The sequence below is a fragment of the Vicugna pacos genome, chromosome 19, assembly GCF_048564905.1.
Source record: "Vicugna pacos chromosome 19, VicPac4, whole genome shotgun sequence".
NCBI lineage: Eukaryota > Metazoa > Chordata > Mammalia > Artiodactyla > Camelidae > Vicugna > Vicugna pacos.
In genome coordinates this window covers 20,883,113-20,902,355 of record NC_133005.1, presented here as the reverse complement: position 1 = coordinate 20,902,355, position 19,243 = coordinate 20,883,113, and the positions used below count along the sequence as shown (strand labels likewise).

Here is a 19,243-nt window from a genome sequence, read left to right as displayed (position 1 = left end):
GACCTAGAGAAGACCTTCCAAGTGGAGGTAACAGATGAGAAGGAGTTGAGAAAGGGGGCTCTGGAGACAGACAGATGGGTTTGAAACCCACCTTTGCCATTTAGCTGGGAGACCTTGAGCAAGTGTCTAAAACCTATCTCTAGACCCTTAGGGGTTATTCATCTGAAAGAGAAGATAATAATATTTATCTCCTGGAGTTACTGTGTAGATTAAATTAAGCTATAGCTGTCAGTGCCTGCCATGGTCTTAGGATCAGTGTGTGCTCACTACCCCTGCTCTCCCACCACCATTAATACCGTGGCTCCAGCACTACCATCATCGTCCCCATCCGTGCTTCAGAAGTGAAAAATGCAAGTGACTCAGTCTCAAGAAATGGAAACATTTTTATTAGAATGAGATTTTGGTGGATACAAGGGAAAATGTACTTTGGGAATTAAATCAAGCTCTAAGAGCACAGGTTTTGCTATCTTGTTTGTCTTGCTATGATTCACTAAATAAGATCTACTGGGTAGAAAATCTACTAAAGAAAGAAAGAATGGCCCCAATGTAGTGGGTAAGAATGTAGCTCAACAGACGTGGATTTAAATTCCACCTGGTACTTATTAGCACCATGCTTTCTGAGCCTGTCTCCTCGGGGATGAAATGAGATGATTAAAAACACCTATCTGTGTAAAATGTTCTGAGGATTAAATGAGATAATAAATGAAGAACTCAGTGTAGTGCTAGAAACATGGTTAAATTCTCATTGAGTGGTAACTGTGTTTCATCATCTTTATTACTGTTTTTTGTTCAAAACACAACCAGTTATACTGAAACAAAATAAAAACATTACCTTTGCACATCATTTTGTGTTTATCATGTCTTAAAAGATTGTGTAGAATTCAGAAAAGGTTCAGAAACTTGCAGTGAGGAGAGACCTTTAAGAAAAAGTCTGAGTTATTGGAGCCTTTGTTTGGAAAAAGGCAGCATCCCTGAGTATGTAATTGATTTGCAATGATGGTCTCACCAGTCTGGACTTCAGTCCCAGGCTGTAACTCAGACATGGGAAAAGCCTATTTCAGGAATGTTTACAGACACTAGAATTCCTGGTTGAGGGACACAATGGAATGTTGAAGGACTGTCTAGGGGTAGGATGGGTTTGTATCAGATGGAGGGTGTTTAAATTCCGTGTAGCTGGTAGCAGAAGGGACTGAGTGACCCCCTAGAGTGCCTCCCTCCCTGCTACTGTTGAGACTTGAGGTCACTGCTGGCTAGGAAGTGAGGGCTGGATCCATGTCCCTGGTGTGGGGGATCTGGAGCTCTGCCAAACATGAGTAAGGAGGAAATGAAAAGCAAGTGAAGTGTTATGGGCAGAGTGAATGCCATTTCTTGTGAATAGGATTCTAATGGCATCTGTGTTGTCACAGCCACATGTAGCCTGTTTCCGTAGGGCAAGTTGTAGGGGTTCCTGATAAAACCATTTTGGTTAAGGGCACAGGCTTATGTATCAGTGCACCCAGCTTCAGATCTCAACTCCGCTTCTTCCTGGCTGTGTGACCTGAGCCAAGTTACTTAATTTTCCTGAACCTAAGTTTCCTGATGTGTAAATGAGGATAATAGGAAGGTGGTTGTTAGAACTAAATGAAATGGAGCTCTTAAAGGCTGTTCCTGGAACATAGTACTTAATAAGTGCTAACTATTATCGCAATTATTAGGGCAGATTCGGTCCAAAAAAAAAAAGGTCTTTTCTGTTTCGTTCTTTTCTTCCTAACAGCTGGAACCCAAGCTGGAGAAGAGATGCCCGTTGTTTCAAAAACCAACATTAAGGAGTACAAAGACAGCTTCTCTAATGAGAAGTTTGATTTTCGCAACCACCCAAACATCACTTTCTTTGTTTATGTCAGTAATTTCACGTGGCCCATCAAAATTCAGGTAAGAAGTGCTTTTTAGGCTCATACTTGCAAAGATGGTGAAATCTCCGTAGTGGAGACTAAATTCACTAATCTATAACTGGCAGTGAATGAGACATACAGTGTTAATATTGCTTTACCTTTGTAATATCTGTGGTAAATGAGTTTTGAGCACATACTGTAAAGAAAACTGTAGTGAGGCTGGCTTAAATCACTTATGAAGGAAATTTATAAGCACTTTTGAAAGTCAGCATGTAACAGTTTTGACAATTACAGCTATATTTGTTTCTTTATTGAGCACTTGCCACATAAAAACCTGTAGAGCTATGCAAAAAGTTTGAATTCTGGAGTGAGTAAGGGGGGTAGGAATGAATCAAACACAAGTATCACCAGTGAAAGCTGTTGTGTGGAAAGTGCTGTATGAAAAGATCCCCAAAACGCTGTCAGAGTTTAAAAGGAGACAGGGTGGAAGGTAATAGGGGCATGGGGTCGGTGGCAGTAGGGAGTTTAGGCCTTGTGGTCAGACAGACGTGAGTTTGAGTCCCGGCTTGCTCCTGTACAACTCAAGTCTTGCTCCACGTCTCGGAGTCTTTTTGTACGTGTGACCTGAAAGGGTACATCTAAGGGTTCACGTTGCCTGCTGCAGCCGCTGCTGCTATCAGCCTGCTCCTTTTCTCTGTTCCCAAGAGACCAGTGCAGTCTCTCTTATCCAAGACCCACGGCCCCATTTGTGCTCTTTATAATTATCTGCCACTGTGTCTTTGAGGCCTTGCCTCAGTACTTTCTGCTTTACCCCCCTTCATTTTGGGTAAATGTGGAGTTCCAGGATGGGTGGACTTTTCAGGGACTGGTTCACCTTTAGCCATGGAAGTGTGGTCACTGGACTGGGACTCTGCCAACTTTCAGTAACATAATCAAGTGAAGCAAGTCATCACTGATCAGTTAGGATGGGTTTGAAATCTAGTTCTGATAGTTACGTGTTCACGCCTTGGGATTGTAACTAAGGAACAGTCAATCTTTTCCCTTCTGGAATGTGAGGGACAGGCTGTGTGTTGTATTTTTCTCGTCACCCTTTTTTCCTTTTTCTATCTGGATGGTCTGCAGATTTTTGTATCCTCTACTCTACTCCTCCCTTTGCTCTTGCATGCTCTCTCCTTCCCTCCCCAGCCAGCCTTCTTGGAAGCACTGACCACACTCCCTGTTTCTGTTTCCTCTTACCATTCACCCAGCACCCCACAACAGTGAGCCATCATCCCTCACCATGTCCTGAAGCTCCCTGTCATGGTGGACTCCAGTGACTGAATTCTTCTGTCCCCTTCTCCTTCTCATTGCATGATTTGAGTCACCTTTTTTTTTTTTTTTTCCCCTTCCTGGTCCTTTCTTTCCCTGATTCTCTGACCTATCTTTTCAGGGAATCTCGTTTCTTAGACATTGGGATTGTCTGGGATTCAGGCCATGGTCCCTGTCTTTATCCCACTTGTAAGACATGGCACTACTTCTGTACTGGTGACTCTCAGTACTCTTGTCTCCAGCCCTGCTTATACTTGAGCTCCAGACCAGTGTTCTTGGGTGCTGCTTAGCTATCTTTACCTGGACATTCAGAAACTCCCTGCACTCAGGGAGTCATTCTTGTGATCTTAGCCCCAAACCCTGTGCCTCCTTTCTAGTAAATGGTACCACTTATTGCATGAGCCAGGACCCTGGAAATCATTTGCATTCCTGGGATAAGCCTGACTTGGCATGATATATTATTTTTTTTATTTGTGTGTTTTATTCATTGCTGAATTCAGTTTGCTAATATTTTGGTTAGAATTTTGAGTCTATTTCATGAGTGAGAATGTCTGGTAATTTTCCTTTCTTGTCCTTGTTATGCATTTTATATCAAAGTTGAACTAACTTTTCATTATAAATTGAGGAATTTTCTCTCTTTCTCATTTCTGAAAGAGATTATGTAAGATTAGAATTATATGAACCTTGAATACTTGTGATCCTTCATAAAATCATTTGATTCTGGTGTTTTATAGTTAGAGGTGGTTTCTTTCTTTTTTTTGTTGTTTTTTTTAGCTGCTGATTCAACTTCTTTAATAGGTATAGGATATTTTGGATCTTCTCTATTTGAGTCACTTAAAATACTTTTTTCTAAATATTGATTTATTTTGTATGCTTTCAAATGTTTTGACACAAAGTTGTTCACACTGTCCCCTTATCTAATCTTTGCAGCATCTATGCTCAAGTGTATTGAATCAAATACTTAAAAATGGTTAAAATGATAAAATTTTATCTTAATATATACTTACCCCAATTTTTAAAAGTTGAAAAAAACACAGCAAGGTTTTTTATAGACATAGAGAAGCTTATTCTAATATTTATATGAAAAGGCAAAGATTCTAGTTTTGAAAAAGAGAAATGAAGTGGGAGGAATCACAGTGTGAAATGTTAATATTTACTGTTGAGCTGTAGTAATCAAGGCATTGTGGATATTGGTGGAGGGATAGACACACAGATCAGTGGAACAGAATGAAGAACCCAGAAATAGAACCGTGTAAATACGTCCAACTGATTTTTGATAGAAGAAGAAAGTCAGTTCAATGGAGAAAGGATAGACTTTTCAACAAATACAGCTAGAACAATTGGACAACCATAGGCAGATAAGTGAACTTTGACCTAAACCTCTTATCTCACACAAAAATTAACTCAGTGTGAAAGGAGATAAGAATATACAATGGAAAAAGAGAGTCTCTTCAGCAAGTGGCGTTGGGAAAACTGGACAGCCACATGTAAGTCAGTGAAGTTAGAACACTCCCTCACACCATACACAAAAATAAACTCAAAATGGCTTAAAGACTTAAGCATAAGACAAGACACTATAAATCTCCTAGAAGAAAACATAGGCAAAACATTCTCTAACATAAATCTTAGCAATGTTCTCCTAGGGCAGTCTACCCAGCCCATAGAAATACAAGCAAAAATAAACAGATGGGACCTAATTAAACTTACAAGCTTTTGCACAGCAAAGGAAACCATAAACAAAACAAAAAGACAACCTATGGAATGGGAGAAAATCTTTGTAAATGGTGCAACTGACAAGAGCTTAATTTCCAGAATATAAAAACAGCTCATACAACTTAGTAACAACAACAAAAAAAAACAAAACACACCAGACAATCCAATCCAAAAATGGGCAGAAGACCTAAACAAACAATTCTCCAATGAAGATATACAAATGGCCAATAGGCACATGAAAAAATGCTCAGTATCGCTAATTATCAGAGAAATACAAATGAAAACTGCAGTGAAAAAAAAAAAACCTGCAGTGAAATGTCTGTCACCTCAAACCAATCAGAATGGACATCAATAAAAAGTCCACAAATGATAAATGCTGGAGAAGATGTGGAAAAAAGTGAATCCTACACTGTTGATGGGAATGTAGTTTGGTACAGCCATTATGGAAAATGGTATGGAAACTCCTCAAAAAACTAAAAATAAACTTATGTATGATCCAGCAGTCCCACTTCTGGGCTTATCCTGGAGGGAACTCTAATTTGAAAACATACATACACCCCTATGTTCATAGCACTATTTGTAATAGCCAAGACCTGGAAACAACCTTAATGTCCATCAACAGATGACTGGATAAGGAAGCTGTGGTATATTTATACAATGGAATACTACTCAGAATTAAAAAAGAATAAAATAATGCCATTTGCAGCAACATGGATGGACCTGGAGATTGTCATTCTAAGTGAAGTAAGCCAGAAAGAAAGAAAAATATCATATGATATCACTTATATGTGGAATCTAAAAAAAAGACACCAATGAACTCATCTACAAAACAGATTCACAGACATAGAATACAAACTTACAGCTACTAGAAAGAAAGGGGATGGGAAGGGATAAATTGGGAGTTTGAGATTTGCAGATACTAACTACTATATATAAAATAGATAAACAAGTTTCTACACAGGGAACTATATTCAATATCTCGTAGTAACCTATAATGAAAAAGAATATGAAAAGGGAATGTATTTATGTAGATGTATGACTGATACATTATGATGTACACCAGAAATTGTTACAACATTGTAAACTGACTATACTTCAATTAAAAAAATTAACTCAATGTGGGTCACATATTTAAATGTAAAATGTTAAACTATAATGCTTCTAGGAAAAAAATAGGGGAAAATCCTTGTATCCTAAAGCTAGGCAAAAGATTTTCATTCTTGACACAAAAACATGACTTACAAAAAAAGTTAATAAATTGGACCACATCAAAATCGAAAGCTTTTGCTCGGTGGAAGGCCCTGGTAAAAGAATAAAAAAACTCGCAAAAGAAAATATTTGCAAGAAATATTTCTAACATAGGGCTTGTATCTAGAATATAAGAAGAGCTCTCAAAATTCAACATTAAAAAGCAAATTATCTTATTAGAAAATGGACAAAAGAATGAAGGGACATTTCACCAAGGAGGAGATACATGTGGCAAATAACCACATGAAAGATGTTCAGCACTAAAGCCATCAAAAAATGCAAATTAAAACCACAATGAGATATCCCTACACACATATCAGAATGGCTATAATTAAAAATAGTGATAGAAAGTAGAGATAACACCAAATGTTAGAGAGAATGCAGAGAAATTAGATCATATATACGTTGCCGATAGGAGAGTGAGACGGCACAGCCACTCTGGAAAATAGTTTGACATTTTCTTATAAAACTAAACTTGCACCTACTATACAACCCAGCAGTTGCACTCCTGGGCATTTATCCCAGAGAGCTGAAACTGGTGTTCATACAAGCACCTGGACACCAGTGTTTATAGCACTTGTACAGCAATGTTTAGCAGCCTTATTCATAATAGCCCCAAACTGGAAACAATGCAAGTATTCTTCAACAGGTAAATGGTTAAACAGACTGTGTTTCGTGCATATCATGGAATAATACTCAGCAATAAAAAGAAACAAACTATTGTTAGAACAACTTGGATGAATCTGAAAAATTCTGCTGAGTGGGAAAAAAATCTTCAAAGTTTACATACTGCATGATTCCATTTATATAGCATTTGAAAATAAAAATTTTAGACCAAAAAAAGTGTAGATCTGCTGAAACTTCAACTCTCTCTGACTACTTCTAGACCCTCTTTTTCAGAGGGCTCATCAGATTAGGTCAGGCCCACCCACACTCAAGGGAAGGGGATTATACAGGATGTGCACATCAGTGTAGTAGGAATCTTAGGGGCCACTTAGAATTTTTTCAGCCACTGGCTATATTTGGAGGGGGGCCAGCAGGGTTAGGTTGTTTCTCTGACCCCAAGGAATTTGAACTCTAGGCTCTAGTCAGTAGAATTTCAATTTAGTAACACCTGCTAATAACACTGTCAAGTTATAGATCACATGCAATTGTAAAGTATTTGATTTGGGTTCTAGTAAATATAACTTACTGACTTAAGTTGAGCTGGTTTTCATACTGAATACCTTGCTATATTCCAAATCGAATTGAACTTCAAGCTTTGTTGCTTATAGCTACAAAATGATTAATATTTTTAAGATTCCTACTGAAAACCTTGACTTAAGCTGCTGAGGTTTTTCCCATTTGGAAAGAGGGCTCTGTGCATATAAACAGGCTTTTGTGCTGGAGATAGCTGTGCTGTTGCCAATGCCGAGTTCTGGTTTTTTTTCCCTTCCCAATGCCTTGTTGCTCCACCCTCTCAGAGTCACTGAAATGGTCATTTCCTTCTGGAGGGATCTCTTCCCCACAGTTACTTTTTAAAAGTACTCATTTTAAGTTTAAGACTCAAAGAGATGTTGATCCTCCGCCTGATTTGTTTGGTCCTTTTTACCTGGGCTGGACCACTCACTTGAATAAGATCCACCTATGAAAGCTGCATTCAGGAGCACTTTTGAAAATAAATGATGGTGTGCTCACCATTTAGTTTTCCACGCTTCCCTTGAAAAAGCAGGTAAGTTCTATTGAAAATATGTCTTTTTACTCTTTGGTACAAATAACTGCAGTATTTGGCATCATGTGTTCTTGGTGTCTTCGCACAAGAACCTGGTCAGTGCTGATTCTCTCTCCACTTGGGGCTGTACCTGGGTGTGTGCTGTGTGGAGCGCTGAGCTTGCATCTTCCTGGGCACATGCAGGCGTGTTCTCAACAAAGGAGGCTGCACCTTTCTTTATTTTCCTTAGAGCCTTAGCCTTTCTGGATGTAGTTAGCTCTTAAATACACACTTAGAGACTGTACAGATTTAGTGAAAATATAGAGACTTACTTAAGAGAAAAGGGAACTGTCTAAATGGTGCAGTGGAAGCCATCCAGTTAAATTTCAGTACGGCTTTCAGGGTAGCCAAAAGCCTTTTTTGTCTTTGATTCTTATTTTTTAAAGCAAAATAACTGAGGAAATTTAATTCTCTCCTCAGAAATTCGTGTAAATATTGGTGCTTTAAAAATGGTAATGGTAAATTCAAGTTCTTTCACTCTGAACTGATCCCAGGATTCTTTTCCATAATTAGGAACAGATCAAAACCTGCAGCTGCTAACTGAGGAAATTTGAAACTAACTATAAAAAAATCTTTGTAGATGCAGCTGAAAATTTTAAAAAACCACCCAGACTGAAAAGGCCTGTGTGTCGGAGGGTGGTAGGTGTATTGAGCCAGTCGAGCCTGGTTTCTGGCTGGTTGCTCTTGTGGGTGTGTACCCCTCCCTCGAGCCCTGCTTTCCGAAAGTGGTTCTGGGTGTTCCCCCAAGTCAGCAGAACTCACCTGGCTTCAGCTGCAGCCGTAGTTTGGGAGGGTAGGTATTCAAGACAGAGAATGCACAGGCAGACATTGTGTGTGAGGTGGGAAGGTGGGTGGTGGAGCTGGGATTCTGGCTTGTTACTGGCTCTGCAACAGAGGTTGTTATTGTAATGTGGAACTAATATTAAAGTCCTCTGCTTGCTGGGTGTTTCATTTGCTAGTTTATGTAAGAGGCTAGTGTTCACAAGTGAAGGCAACACAGAATTTGTTATTGAGAACTGGGCATTCATTTAGATTTTGTTATGTTTATGGGTGCTAATAGGATTGCTGTACTAAGCAAAGGATGTATGAAACTTTTGTTGACTCAGATATACTTTTCTTTTTTAGTAACAGCTTTATTGAGATATAAGTCATGTACCATACAATTTGCCCATTTAAAGTGCACAATTTAGTGGTTTTTAATAAATTCACAGAGGTGTGCAACCATGACCACAGTTAATTTTAGAATATTTTCATCACCCCCAAAAGAAATCCCATACCCAGATACAGTCCTTTCCCATTCCTCCCTCCCTCTAGCCCCTGCCAACCACCAGTCTACTTCCTTTCTCTATGGATTTGCCTATTCTGGGCATTTCATATAAATTGAGTCATATAATAAGTGGTCCTTTGTGACTGGCTTCAGTTAGCATAATGTTTTCAAGGTGCATCCATATTTAATATGTTTCAGTAGTTTATTCCTTTTTAAGACTGAATAATATTGTGTTGTATGGATATACCACATTTTGTTTATCCATTCATGTGTTGATGGATATTTGGGTGGTTTTCACTCATTAGCTATTATGACTAGATGAATAGTCAGATACACTTTTAAAGTTTATTGTAGGATAATAATATGTACACATACGTCCTGGTGTTAGATAGCCTGTACCTTAAGGATTTTAAGAATTATAAAGCCATAAAATGCATTTAGAACTAAACTACTTAAAGTATAAATTTTTCTTAGTTTCAAATGGCATTTAAAGTTTTTGTACTGCCTCATGGTTTGCATCACCCTGATTGTTATTTATGTTTCCTTCTTCTTGAAAGAGTCTTCTCTTCTGCTTTTTACCTGTGGCTTTGGCTGTTTCTTCTTAGCTCTTCAATGCCGTTGTCCCCTTGGGTTTCCTCTGGACCTTTCTCCCTGGACACCACACCATCTGTGGGCACCACCTGTGGCTGGGATGGGTAAATCTCTGTCTCTAGCATACCTCTCTCCTGTGGTCACCATAGCCAGGACCCACTAGACTTCCTTTAACCTCCACTCACTTAGCTGACTTTCTGGCCCAGAGAGGCAGCCATGAGAGAAGAGAAGGAGCCAGGCCAGATGCTGGGTAGAGTGCGGATAAAATAAACAATTATTTGATAAATAAGTGAGCTATAATTATTAAAGCTGGGCAGTGAGCACATGGGGTTCATGATGCTGCTCTCTCCACAATTAAAAAAAATTTAAAAGATAACACAGATGATGAAATAAAAAATAAAGGTCCAAGTATATCATTTAGCTTCCCCAAAGTAGCTGTAAGAATATGCCTCGGCTGGGCCTGCCGTCTAGGCCGGCTGGGACGTACCTCAGAACTGACCTTCCATTCTCCTTTGCAGGAAATATGCAGCACTGGACTAGAAGTTTATTGGTTATTAGCCACTGTTGGGCAGTTTTAGAACAATCAGCAGAGGTCCAAGGAAGACCTCTTCTCCCTCAGCCCAGTGCACTTCACCCTGGTGGTGATGGCAAAGGGAGCTTCCCCAAGAGCTACTGACTCCTCCCGCCTCGAGCAGTGGAGCATCAGAGGCCTGAGGGCTCCTCCCTGTGGGCCCATGAGGTGTGGGAGGCTGCTTTCCAGTGGGCCGTGGCTGTGTTGTCTTCTGCTCCTCCAGCCTTTTGTGGGTAACAGGCACATCCTCTCCTGTATCTAAGGGTTCCCAGGGTGTTGTATCCTTTTCCTGTCTGTTTTGGCATCTTTCCATTGCCATCGCCCTCCAGATAACAACTCAGAAACTAACAGAAGCACTAAAAACAGTGAGAGAACACCTCCAACAGGGATGGGGAATGATGGCCTGGATCACCTAATATAGTATGAAGTTAGTAGGTGATGCCTAAAATGGCTAAATCAAGAAATAACAACAACAGACTACAAAGGTGCATCTGCTCTTGTGTGAGAGGTGGGAAATTACCTTTTCTTTCTCCTGAGCAATAATTGGTATTTTCATAGGAGTCAATAACTGATATTTTCATAGACTGCAGAATACAGGAACCCTCTTTCCCAGGATATCACTACTGCCATAGTATAAGGTAGAGTATGACTATTCCATGCCCTGAAAGGGAAGTGGGTCAAGTGCTGAGGGAGTGTAGAAAAGAGAGAGCCAATTCCCAGTGGAGGATGGGGCAGCTGAACGAGGAAGGGAGTGTTTGTGCTGGGCCATAAGTGACAAGGAGGACCCCCACTGCAGATGGGCGGGGGAGAGGTTAAAGGTGCCAGAGGTTCAAGGGCAGTAGTAGTACTGCAACCAGAAAACATTTATTTGGCTGAAGCACAAAATTAGTGCTTGGGAAGTGCAAGTTTACAATATCCTACCCCAAAGCCTGGGGCTCGGAGGGCTTCCATGCTTCAGTTTATGTAACACGCTAGACAAGCACATCTCAAACATATTGCTGAAAGTTGAGTTGGAAATGTAAGGGGACATAAATTCTAGAATTTTTCTGGTGTGTGGAGAGTAATACTTACCATTTAGAAAGGGAGAAGAATGAAATTATGAGTTTCATTTATAAATTGTAATGGAATTTTCTTCCTTGTATTAAATAGGTTTTGTTATAGGAAGTCTTCGTTATCCTTAGTATCAGAAAAGCCCACAAACACATTTCAGCATTTTTATAATAAATCATAAAAGAAAGGTATGATTGGGATATTATTTTGAAAAGTGAAACTCAGAAGTATGGGAAATGTTTATTTTTAATTTCACAGTTAACAAAATTTAAATTACGGTTGCAGCTGTGAGCCAATCTTAGAAGAAAACTCAATCAGGTCTTACTAGAGGGGGAATGGGGTCATTATTTTTCAATTATTATATTCACTTTTTCAGCAAATATTTATTAAGCACCTCTTACATGACAGTCACTGCTTTAGGCATAAGAGATATAGTAGTCAGTGGCAGAGTCCCTTATGGATCTTACCTTCTAGTGGGAGAAAAGACCATAAAGAAATGTACATTTAAGGGCTATGAACAAAAATCGAGCAAGGTAAGAAGATAGGGGTGTGGCTTCAGTTGTGCAGATGGTGCTCAGAGACAAGGCAGCAGGAATGAGCCCTTCACTTCAGATTTGACTTCACAGCATGATTTTAAAACTATACTAATAAGTTGTGTGTGTGTGCATGGCTAGGACATGGTACTGTGCACCAGAAGTTGACACATTGTGACTGACGGTACTTTGATTAAAAAAAAAACAACTATATTCAATATCTTGTAGTAGCCTATAATGAAAAAGAATATGAAAATGAATATATTAATGTATGTGTATGACTGAACTATTATGCTGTACACTGAAAATTGATCATTGTAAACTGACTATACTTCAATTTTAAACAAAAACAAAGTCAATAGTCAAGGGTCTTAACAGTTTTCCCAAATCCTCTCAATGCTATTCAGAGTATTTTGAAGGTTTTAAATCTTTATACTTCATTCCTCTTCAGTTGATAATTATGCCAAGAAGACTCCATTTGTCTTTGTGGTTTTGTGTGATTAGTTCTCCAATAGCAAAATCTCATCTTTTGCAAGATTGATTTTGCAGTGGTTTGCATTGTTTGACAGTCTGTAAGTGGGGACAGTGGGGACAATTCATGCTTGTTGTCCCAGTGTACTTTTTGATAGTACTCTCCTTCACTCTCAGAAGTTTGGACAATAAATTCACCACCCTGTCAATCAAAGATAAATCAACAAAGACTGACACAGTGAATAGCATGTGAAGAAGGAATAGATGTTTTTAAGCGGCTGGTCCATTCATAAACATTTTCATGTTACGACTCTTGCTTTCCTGTGAAACCTTGTAACTTTGGAAACTTAGATGATAAACATTCAATAAAAGAAGACCACTTTTAGAGTAATGTGAGTCATGGGTACCAGCCACACTGGCAGCTAGTTTATAGTGGTTCTTAATGATTTTAAGTTGGACGTGAATGTGGTGTGGCCCTGCTTTAGCAAGAAGTCAGGCTAATGATTGGAATCCCAGTGCTGGGGGAGCTGCCTGAGGAGTGGTATGTGGCAAAGGGCACATGGAAACCTGCTGCATCCTCAGAAGGTGCCTTTAGCATCCAAACTTTTTGGCACCCTACGATGAGTTAAATCATCTCTTGAATTTCTTTAAGTTGAAACACTGAGGACATACTAATGTTTTAAGAGAAAAATCTAAACAGAATTGAATGCGCTAGACTCTGTTTCCTTCTCCTTTATGTGTTATAACCTGGATTCTTCATTCCTCAAGATTGAGTAACCTTGTTTATGTAATTGTTTTTTTCTCCAGTCTTATTAAAAACTTTTATGTAAGGACTATGGCCACATTGTGCAGTTTTCCTTCCCTCAAGGAGCATTCTTATTTAGGATTGGTTACTGTAATAAATGAAGAAAAGGAAAAACAAAGAATGTGGTTTCTCCTTGTTTATATGAAATCTATGTATCTTTGTATTTCTGATTATAAATGGTGGCTAGAGGGAGGCCACAAAAACTTGAGATTCTGTGCCCCGTAATATTCTGTGGCCTGAACAGGCAGTACTGGAACTTGACTTATTTATAAAATGTCAAGAAGAAAATAAAACCATCAAAAAGGAAAGCATTGGAAACTTCTCTTCTGCCTCAGTGAGTCTAGCTATAAAGAGAGCAGGCATTGAATTGTGACCGTGCTGGGGCCGAGGCTGCAGCGCTTCCCTTGCATTGCTGTAGGAGGGGTGTTGACAAGGGCAGGTGAGGGGGTTTGGGGGGCATTGGGAGGAGAAGATGCTAATCATTTACTTCTGTGATTCTTGTCATACTTACTGTCCTCACTTGATTAATTATCATCTTATTCAGTAGAATTGTTTCATTTATAATACCATTATCTCTTCAAAGAGGTCTGTGGTCCCTTAAAAAAAAAAGCAGAGAACACACCATAACATCTGGCCACTACTGTGTGTATCCCAAGATAGTAAGGACACAGTTATCATACTTAGTAATAAATCCTAAGGTGCACATTTTTCATATTCTAATATCTCTGAAATCATGATACATTTTACAATTTTAAAAGCATTGTGTCGTAGTTTAATTGGCAGTGTTTTTCTTAATAATACATAAAATAATGCCTTTTCTAGTGGTATCTTAGATTTGATGAACTACATTAAGGATTTTTTTTAATATTCTTGATATAAAGACTATTAACTGTATAATAAAGTTATTTTAAGTTCCTACTGGTGTTATATTGTCAGAAGATATTCAACATAGTAAAATTTGGGATATGGTTTTTTTAAAAAAGGACATTGTCTTGAAGTGAGTACACACTGAGCACGTTAAGTGTCAGAGCGATGAAAGGGCACAAAAGGAGGCTGCCCACCTCACAGTAGATCTAAGAATTGGAATTTGAAGCAAATGAGGAGAGCATTTTGTCTTGACAAGGGCACAAGGATGCAGCAAGTAAACTGACTTGCTTGTCATTGGGGTTTTCATGTAGGGAATCTGAGACATCTTCCAGGTCAGACTGAAAGAACCAAGATCTGTGAGATCTGATGTCATGAGCAGAGGGGCCGTAGGAGTTTGTGTGGAGTCTTAGAACATCACTTCTGGGTTGGCTGTTAAGTAAGAAAAACTAAGGGGATGAGGCACTTTTCTTCAGGTGAAAAAAATTTCATTACTCTCTTCCTGAAGTTGTAATGTCTTTCTGCCTCCCTCTTGAACCAAGAAGACTGAGTTGATGGCGCTGTCTTGTAACCTACCTAATCATACTGCCTGTTTTTCTGTCACAGATTGCCTTCTCCCAGCACAGCAATTTTATGGACCTGGTACAGTTCTTCGTGACTTTCTTCAGGTAATTCCACTTATACAAACACATCTATTCTTTTGACTCAAGCGCTTAATTTCATTAATTATCAGCTCATGAGAGATGAATGACTAATCCTGTGTGTTTGCACAGCAGATCAAACCAACTTTATATTCCTGAAAAATTGCATGTCAGTTGTAGTGTAAATTCAACCTAATCTGATAAAGTGAAGACATTTGCTTTGTGTTTTGGCCTTTTGAGGCAGCTTTTTATGTACCCCATACTAACATGTAGATAATTTGGCTCTTCATTTGGGAAGGATTTGGGGTTGAAATAATACATAATTAACAATAATTATTGGTGTTACAGATATGCTCCTTCTTGTTCAAGAGATGACTCAGGTGATTATCCAGAGTTTTAAAACTAAAAGGGATTTGTTAGGCCCTGGGATTCTTTTGTTTAGATAGTTTTTTTTTTTCAAGCTTAATTTTATTTTCAAGAAAATACTATATACACATAGAAAAAGACAAGTGGTACAGTGCTTATGAGAGAAAGCAGCAGCATCCTGTCCTACAGCTTCCCATCCTCACTTCCCCTTTGATTTTTCAATTCAGTTATCTTCTGATGTCCTGTTGTGGAAGATGAGGATTTATTATCTTACATTACCTCACCCAGCAACTCCCTACACCATAAACACATATATAGTTTCCTTCCTCCCACTTATGTAATATAGTCACATCATAGTGCTTGGCTAAATCAGTAATCCCTATTTATGTTTTTATGGCTATAGAAACTCCTATTAACTCAGTCTTCTAGAAAATAGAAAAAGAAGAAATACTCTCCAGTTCATTTTATGAACTTATACAACCTGACAAGAATAGTATGAAAATGGAATTTACAAGCTAGTCTCACTCATATATGAGAAAGCTAAAATCCACCAATAACGTAAAAAGACTGCTAGATCCTAATCCAGTCAGGTTTATTCCAAGAATTGCAAGGTTGATTTAGCATCAGAAAATCAGTCAGTGCAATTCACATTAATTGCATAAAGGGGGAGAATAATACCGTCTTAATGGGGGAGATCATTTGATAAAATTTAATATCACTAATTTTAAAAACTTAAGAAACTTCTTGAAATCTGATAAAGGAATAATATATAAAGCCAACAGCAAACCACATTCTTAATGGTAAAATGTTGGGAGCTTTCCCTTTAAGTTTGGAAAAAAGTAAAGATGCCACTATCACTTACTTCATTCAACATTGTGATAGAAGTTCTAGCCAATATAATAAGACAGGAAAAATAAATTAAATATATAAGAATTAGAAAAGAAAAAATCATCACAACATTATTGAATTCATAGAAATTCAAAAGAATCTGCAGATAAAGTATTAGAATTAAATGACTTCAACAAAGTTGCTAGACTCAAGGGCAATATTAAAAACTCAGTTCTTTGCTGTTCAGAGACATGTCTTTTACAGTTCTTATCAGTGAAGGCAGATGCTGGCATAAAAACCATACAATTGTATTTCCCATAGAAAGCAAACAGGTGCCCTCCTCCCCTCTGTACCATGAAAGGAAAAATCCCTTCCTGAGTGATGCTGGGGAGTTGATGGCCTCGTGTCAAGATTCAAGCACATCCTTCGGGCCGCTTCTGCCTGCTGTAAGCTGATGAGGTTGCAGAAGAGAGCTGTCAGATTACCAAGTTGCCCTTTTCTATATAAAGTTCAGTTACTTTTATTTATTTATTTTTTTACTTTGGTTACCTAATGCATTTTATCGTCCAGAGTGTGAGAGACCCAGCATCCTACACAGCCTTTAATTAGTTTCTGGATGTGTTCCTCCAGTCTTGGAGGGAGATAAAAGAATCAAATAAAGACATTCAGTATTTCTAAGGGGAGCATTTTTGTTAAGCTACAGTGATCAACATGGCACTGGAACAAAACCAGATTGACCAGTGGAACATAATACATAGCCAAAGAAACAGATAAAGTTTAAAAGGTCCAGATTTGTCTTAAGTGATGAAAAGTAAATGAAGATGAAAAATAGTAGCAAACAAGAACTAAAAGATCAGCATATACTTTATAGCCACTTGTCACATGTACAGCATGATTACTTGAAGTGTAGCTAATATGACTTAGAAATTGAATTTTTCATTTTATTTAATTTTAACTAAATCTGATTTTGAAACTGATATTCAGTTCAATTATCAGAAGACTCTTAAGTATATTTAGAACAGCCTGGATATGTGAATCTACTTTTTCAAATGTGAATTTTATGAAATCAAAATACAAGTTAAATATTTTCTGGTTGAAATTTAGTGTTCAATTTGAGACTTGCTTTTAAGTATAACATACACATTGGATTTTGAAGGCTTAGTAGAAAATAACAATGTATATATCTTGATAATTTTTATATTGGTCACGTGTTCAAATGATGTTTTGGCTCTCTTGGTTTGATAAAAATGTTTTATTAAAATTAATTTCACCTAGGTGATCATTTCACAATACATGTAAATCAAACCATCATGCTGTACGCCTAAAACTTATACAGTGTTGTATGTCAATTATTTCCCAATAAAACTGGAAAAAAGCAGAAATAAAAAATAAAAATAAATAAAAAATAAAATTAATTTCACCTATTTATTTTTACTTTTTAACGCAGCTACTGGAACATTTAAAATTATATATGTGGCTCACATTAAATTTCTGCTGGACAATGATGGATGATATAGCTAATGCAAAGGGAAAATTTTTATAGGGACAGTATAAAAAGATACGATGAAACAATGCTAAACTCGTCCAGACATTTTAAAGCAAAAACATTAAATCTTCATCAAACTTTCTAAAGTAGAAAATCAGCTTGAAAACAAGAGTTCTTATAAAATACCGAACATAATTTATATTCATATTAAAACTTCAAACAATATAAAAAGAAAATAAAAATTCAGATTTACAGTGATCCTAATTACTCTTTGTAAATTACCACTGTTAATATTTCCAGTTTTTTTCTCTGTGTATATATACTGCATGTAAATTGTGGTTTTTCTGACTTTGGTTTATACAATGGGCTACCTCCTTACATGTTGTTCTATAACTCAGTGTTCTGTGGTTAGCTTTTCCCATGTGGAAACTCACCTCAGTTTTTTAAACATCTTTTTCTGTAGTATGAGTACCATATTTTATTTCACCATTTCTCCTATGACTGACTCTAAGATATCCTCAATTTTCATTGCATGTCTCTGCATTTTTCTGTGAATATCTCTGGGATAATTTTTTATCCTGTAATTGCTATATCAAGATGTGAAAACACTATCAAATGGCCCCTCAGAACAGTTGCATGAATTAACACTTCTCCAGCAGGAATGTAATTTCTCTTACGTTTCTGCCGATTTCTCTTTCTACTACTATTACTGTCTCTCATTATTTTTAATTTGCTAATCTAGGAGGTATCATTGGTACCTTGTTTTAATTTGGGTTTATGTATAAGTGATATTTACTGATCTGTTACACCTTACAGTCCTTGTTTTGAGTTACTTATTAATATCATTTATTCATATTTCTTTTGAGATGTTTGCCTTTTTCTTAATGATATTTAGAACCTCATTATATTTTGTGATTATTAACGTATATTCAGTTGTTTGTGTTTTAACCCCATTTATGATATTTTCTACCAAGCAGATCTGTCAGGTTTTTTCCTGTATTTTCTTCATGAGTATTTTGTCTTTTGTTGTTTTTTCATATTTAGGTCTTCCTTTATCCATCTTGAATCTATTTGGATTATAACTTTACTATTTTTCTAAATGGATAGGCTTCAGAAATTTATCAGTGAATCAAGGAAGGATATTAATCACCTCAACTCCAAAGCCATACCATCCACTAGGCTAGGGATTCACTCTCTATTTATTTTGGGGTTTTTTTTTCAGAGTATGTCCATCTTAGCTCTTTGGAGCTAAGTGGGCATCACAGGACCTCTGTCCTAATGATGCAATGCCAGCAGTATGGAATGCTGGAAATTTGATTACATTTCCTCCCATTCACAAGGAAATATCTTCTTTCCACAGAAATGTAGATTTCGAAAGGAAATTGCCCTCTCATGCTACCACAGAAAAATTAAAATCCCAAAATCTTTTTCCACCCCTCCCAACATTTTTTCATTATGCTAAGTGCTAAGCAGCCTGGATTCACTGACACCAGCCATCTTCCATGGTCCCTCCAGAGTGAGACCAAAGAATCATTCATATTTTTGCAGATTATAAGTCCCTCCAAGGTAGTTGTCATTCCCTTCCTTTTTGGCCTTGTGAGCAGCAGGGCCTGGAAGAGTGGTACACTTACCTAGTTCTCCTCTGCATTTGCCTCACAGGTACTTACCTGATCCCACTGGCCTGTCATATTGTTACTCTTCCAGAGCCCAGCCTGCCTACTCTGTCAAGTCCTCTTCTGGCACATTCACCACACAGTCCACCTCTTCTCGGACTCTGCCCTACTCATGTTTTTATTATAGCACTTAATCACCCTTTAATCATTTATTTAACAGTCTGGAGTTTAAGGGAAGCCCATTCATAAACAAACCTGTAATTTGAC

The 19,243-nt window shown here is 37.8% G+C and overlaps 1 protein-coding gene across 3 annotated transcripts in view; it reads left to right on the top strand.

Annotated features, from left to right (window-relative positions):
• Positions 1-19,243, top strand: part of ATRN (attractin) — a 125,216-nt gene that overhangs the window by 85,679 nt on the left and 20,294 nt on the right. For 2 of the 3 annotated variants that reach the window (XM_031674978.2, XM_072943884.1), the window contains exons 24-25: positions 1,754-1,911; positions 14,649-14,710. In XM_031674978.2, the coding sequence (XP_031530838.2) occupies positions 1,754-1,911; positions 14,649-14,710 (220 nt within the window). Of the gene's footprint in view, positions 1-1,753; positions 1,912-14,648; positions 14,711-16,198; positions 17,267-19,243 lie in introns of those variants that run through there. The other variant, XM_072943885.1, reaches the window with a different exon arrangement.